This window comes from Mastomys coucha, unplaced genomic scaffold (genome assembly GCF_008632895.1).
Source record: "Mastomys coucha isolate ucsf_1 unplaced genomic scaffold, UCSF_Mcou_1 pScaffold7, whole genome shotgun sequence".
Lineage (NCBI taxonomy): Eukaryota > Metazoa > Chordata > Mammalia > Rodentia > Muridae > Mastomys > Mastomys coucha.
The window spans coordinates 17,557,831-17,561,469 of NW_022196913.1; the positions used below are offsets into that span (position 1 = coordinate 17,557,831).

The window sequence follows — 3,639 nt, forward strand, 5'->3', positions numbered from 1 at the left end:
GGGGGGGGATAGGTTGGCTCTCTCTAGGAAGGGGAAATAGAATAGACAGTTATGGAAGAATGGGGTGGGATGGGATTGGAACAGAAGGATCAAAAAGAGGGAGGGAGAGAAGAAAGAGATGAGGGAGGTAACAGCTAAAACTAAAGGCCATTTGACAGGCTGTATGGAAACCTACTACAGAGGAAACTTCTAAAATATATACATATATGAAGGTGATCCAAATGGAATGGCCAAATAATGGGGGAAATGGAGCCCCAGTTGGATATCTTTCATTACCAAATGAAGTCTCCAATCCCAGGAATGGGTTACATCGAATCAAGTTGTTAGCCCCAGACAACCCAGGCTATTGTCAAAGCTGTTGATTGCTCTTCACAAATTGATTGTAAGGCCAAATTGCTGAAGACAACATCTACACAACTCATTGACTGTGGAGAAGTCGAGCTGGTGCCTACCTAGAGCCTTCACACCTACTGACTAGTGTTCACGGTCCTGGAAGGTACTCTGCATGCTACTAGAGAAGAAAAATAAAGACCAATCTAGCTACCAAATCTGTAATAGTGACCTACCTGCAAGATATGCTGGTACAATGATGGCACAAAGTTTAGGAATAACCAAATGAATGCCTGATTGGATTTAAGGGCCAGACCATGAGATAGATCCCATGCCTTACACTGCTCAGCGGCCAAGAATCTGAGACTAGATAGGCTAGTCTAGGGGAAACCCAACTACTATTGTTCTATATTGTGTGTATATATACATACATATATATATGTATATATACTTCCTTTTGCAGCAGAAGAGAACAAACACAGAGACTCATAGCTGGGCAATGTGTACAGAATGAGAGACCTCAAATACTCAGTCCTAACTATGATGTTTCCAACTAATCCCTCCCCTCAGGAAGGCAAGAAGGAGGCCAAAAAGGAAGGTAGGAGAAGAGGGCAAAAAGATTATAAGAGCCAGTGGGGATGGAGGACACCAAGAAAAGAAGATACTGTACAAACACAGCAGAAGAGACTGTGGCAGCACACATACACAGGGCTGCACAGGTCTGGACCAGATGGGCTTCCAGCGCTGAGAGAGGAAGAACATAAGCCCCTGTCTCTAACCCAGAAGGTATCTCCCATTGGTAATCACTCACAAATCAATTTTCTCCAATGGAGCTAACTCACTGCACAAACCTAAGGCCAGGTCCCATGCCCAGTTAGCATATGGACAACATAAGATGAACTCTGTAGCATTTTTGGATGTTCTTAGCCTCATAATTCTTTGTCAGGCCGGGCGGTGGTGCTGCACGCCTTTAATCCCAGCACTTGGGAGGCAGAGGCAGGCGGATTTCTGAGTTTGAGGCCAGCCTGGTCTATAGAGTGAGTTCCAGGACAGCCAGGGGTACACAGAGAAACCCTGCCTCAAAAAACCAATAAAAAATTAATAATAATATTAATGATAATAATAATAATAATTCTTTGTCAGGGCTTTTTTTCTCCTTATAGGTCCTTTGCATATGTATTTCTGTTTCTGGTTTTGCATTTTTATGAGTTCCATGTGTTTAAGCAGACATGTCTCTGTGTCTATATGTGTTTCTTGAGCTTTTTCTTTGGCTCTTTTTTCTTCTATTTCTTTGTTTTGTCTTATTCTGATTTGTTTGTTATTATTTTACCTATCATCATCATCATCATCATCATCGTATGTTTGTATTTTAATAAGAAAGAGAAAAAAATGGTGTGGATTTGGGTGGGGAAGTGTTGTAGAAGGAAACTGTAACCAGAATTTGAAAGCAAAAAATCCTTTGTGTGTGTTTTTGTTTTTTGCTTTTGAGACAAGGTTTCTCTGTGCAGCTCTGGATGTCCTGGAACTCACTCCACCAATCAGGCTTGCCTTGAACTCAAATCCGACTGCTTCTGCCTCCCTCGTGCTGGAATTAAAGGAGTAAGCCGCCACCTCCTATCTTGAAAAAAATTAGTTTCACTTAAAAAAAATTAAAATATCGTGTTTTTACTACTACTACTACTGCTGCTGCTAATAGAAATAAGAAAAACACCACTCCCTAGGAATGCAGACAAAACAAAAGTGATAAGGTTGTCATTAACTCAGCGACAGAACAACCAGATTGTACTGGGGTCTGCAACTCTAGCCAGGTTTGTGCCCTCCTCGTGTAGCACGTGAAGTATCAGAAAGGCGGCTTACCGTGCTTCAGCCCCATGCTGGTTGGATAATATCTCGTGAATGACCCATCCCTGCTACACACCCATAAAGCTCCAAAAGGCGTTTGCGGAAACTGAATCCCAGACTTAAAAGCCTAAGGGTACAGAGCAACAGAAAGTGAGGTGTGGGGAACCCAGAAAACCGAGCAGGAGTACCAAGGAGCCGAGGGGGCGGGGCTCCGAAAGGGGAGGGCCTTATGGGCAACTTTCTGATAGAAGGAACTCCAAGGGAGAGGGACTGTGGGCGTGGCTTAACACATTTCCGTGGGGGTGGGGCTTAAAAGAAGGGCGTGGACTAAGTGTGGTGTCTTGGAAAGAGGTTGGATAGAAGGCGGAGCTTAACGGGGTGAACGAGCGGAGGGGGGAAATAGGCGGGGAATTAAATGCCAGGCCAGAAGAATGGGCGGGACTTAGCGTCAGGGGGGGCGGGGCTGTTGTACCGCATTTTTTTACAAAGCTGTCCCTTTTCTCCTGCCGTATCGGGAAGCCGGAAGTTCCTATGAGGCGTGCTTTAGAGTTCCGGGACAGTGCCGGCACCATGTGGGAACTGATCTGAGGAGTCGTTAGCTGTCTAATCCTGCTAATATTCCAAGTTCAGGGTGAGGAGGAACACTGTGCGGCTCGGCGCAGCCGTAGCTTGGAACGGGTGGCTAAGGTGGGCCTTGAGGCCGTGGTCCAGAGCTGGGGAAAGCTGGTGCTGCCGAGGCGTAGTTAACGCAGTTGCTGTGGGTGAGCTTCGTGGGTCCTGGAATGTCTGCGAAGCAGGCTTCTGTGTCCTCTTTTTTGTTTGTTTGTTTTTCGAGACAGGGTTTCTCTGTGTAGCCCTGGCTGCCCTGGAACTTACTCTGTAGACCAGGCTGGCCTCGAACTCAGAAATCCATCTGCCTCTGCTTCCCAAGTGCTGGGATTAAAGGCGTGCACCACCACCCCCCGGCCTGTGTCCTCGAAAGTACTGAGCGCCGTATTGCCAGAACGTGAGCCCGGGCATGCCATCCATTAAGCCGCTTGTAGTTTCGTATAAACTATTTTTTGTTTTTCGAGGGGTTTCTCTGTATAGCTCTGGCTGTCCTGGAGCTCACTCTGTAGACCAGGCTGGTCTCAAACTCAGAAATCCGCCTGCCTGTCTCTCAAGTGCAGGGATTAAAGGCGTGCTCCACCACTGCCCGGCTCGTAAAAACTTTTAACGCCGTTTGTTCTTAGCCGGCGTTTTGAGACATCCGGCTCCGTGCAAGATGACGTCCTTAGCCCAGCAACTCCAGCGACTCGCCCTCCCTCAAACTGATCCCAGCCTCCTATCTAGACGTGAAGTTGCCTCACTGTTATTTGACCCCAAGGAAGCGGCCACAATCGACAGGGACACTGCCTTTGCCATCGGTGAGCTACCTTTCACTTAGCAAAGCTCCCGGAAAAATTATATTGGCGGGGGGGGGGGGGG

General features: G+C 47.0%; 1 protein-coding gene across 1 annotated transcript in view; it reads left to right on the top strand.

The window, feature by feature from the left end:
* The first annotated feature begins 2,690 nt into the window (after positions 1–2,690).
* The window catches only part of Heatr1 (HEAT repeat containing 1), a 42,715-nt gene continuing 41,766 nt past the window's right edge, over positions 2,691–3,639 (top strand). The window contains exons 1-2 of the mRNA XM_031358057.1: positions 2,691–2,803; positions 3,405–3,578. Of these exons, the coding sequence (XP_031213917.1) occupies positions 3,437–3,578 (142 nt within the window). The 5' untranslated portion in view covers positions 2,691–2,803; positions 3,405–3,436. The remainder of the gene's footprint in view (positions 2,804–3,404; positions 3,579–3,639) is intronic.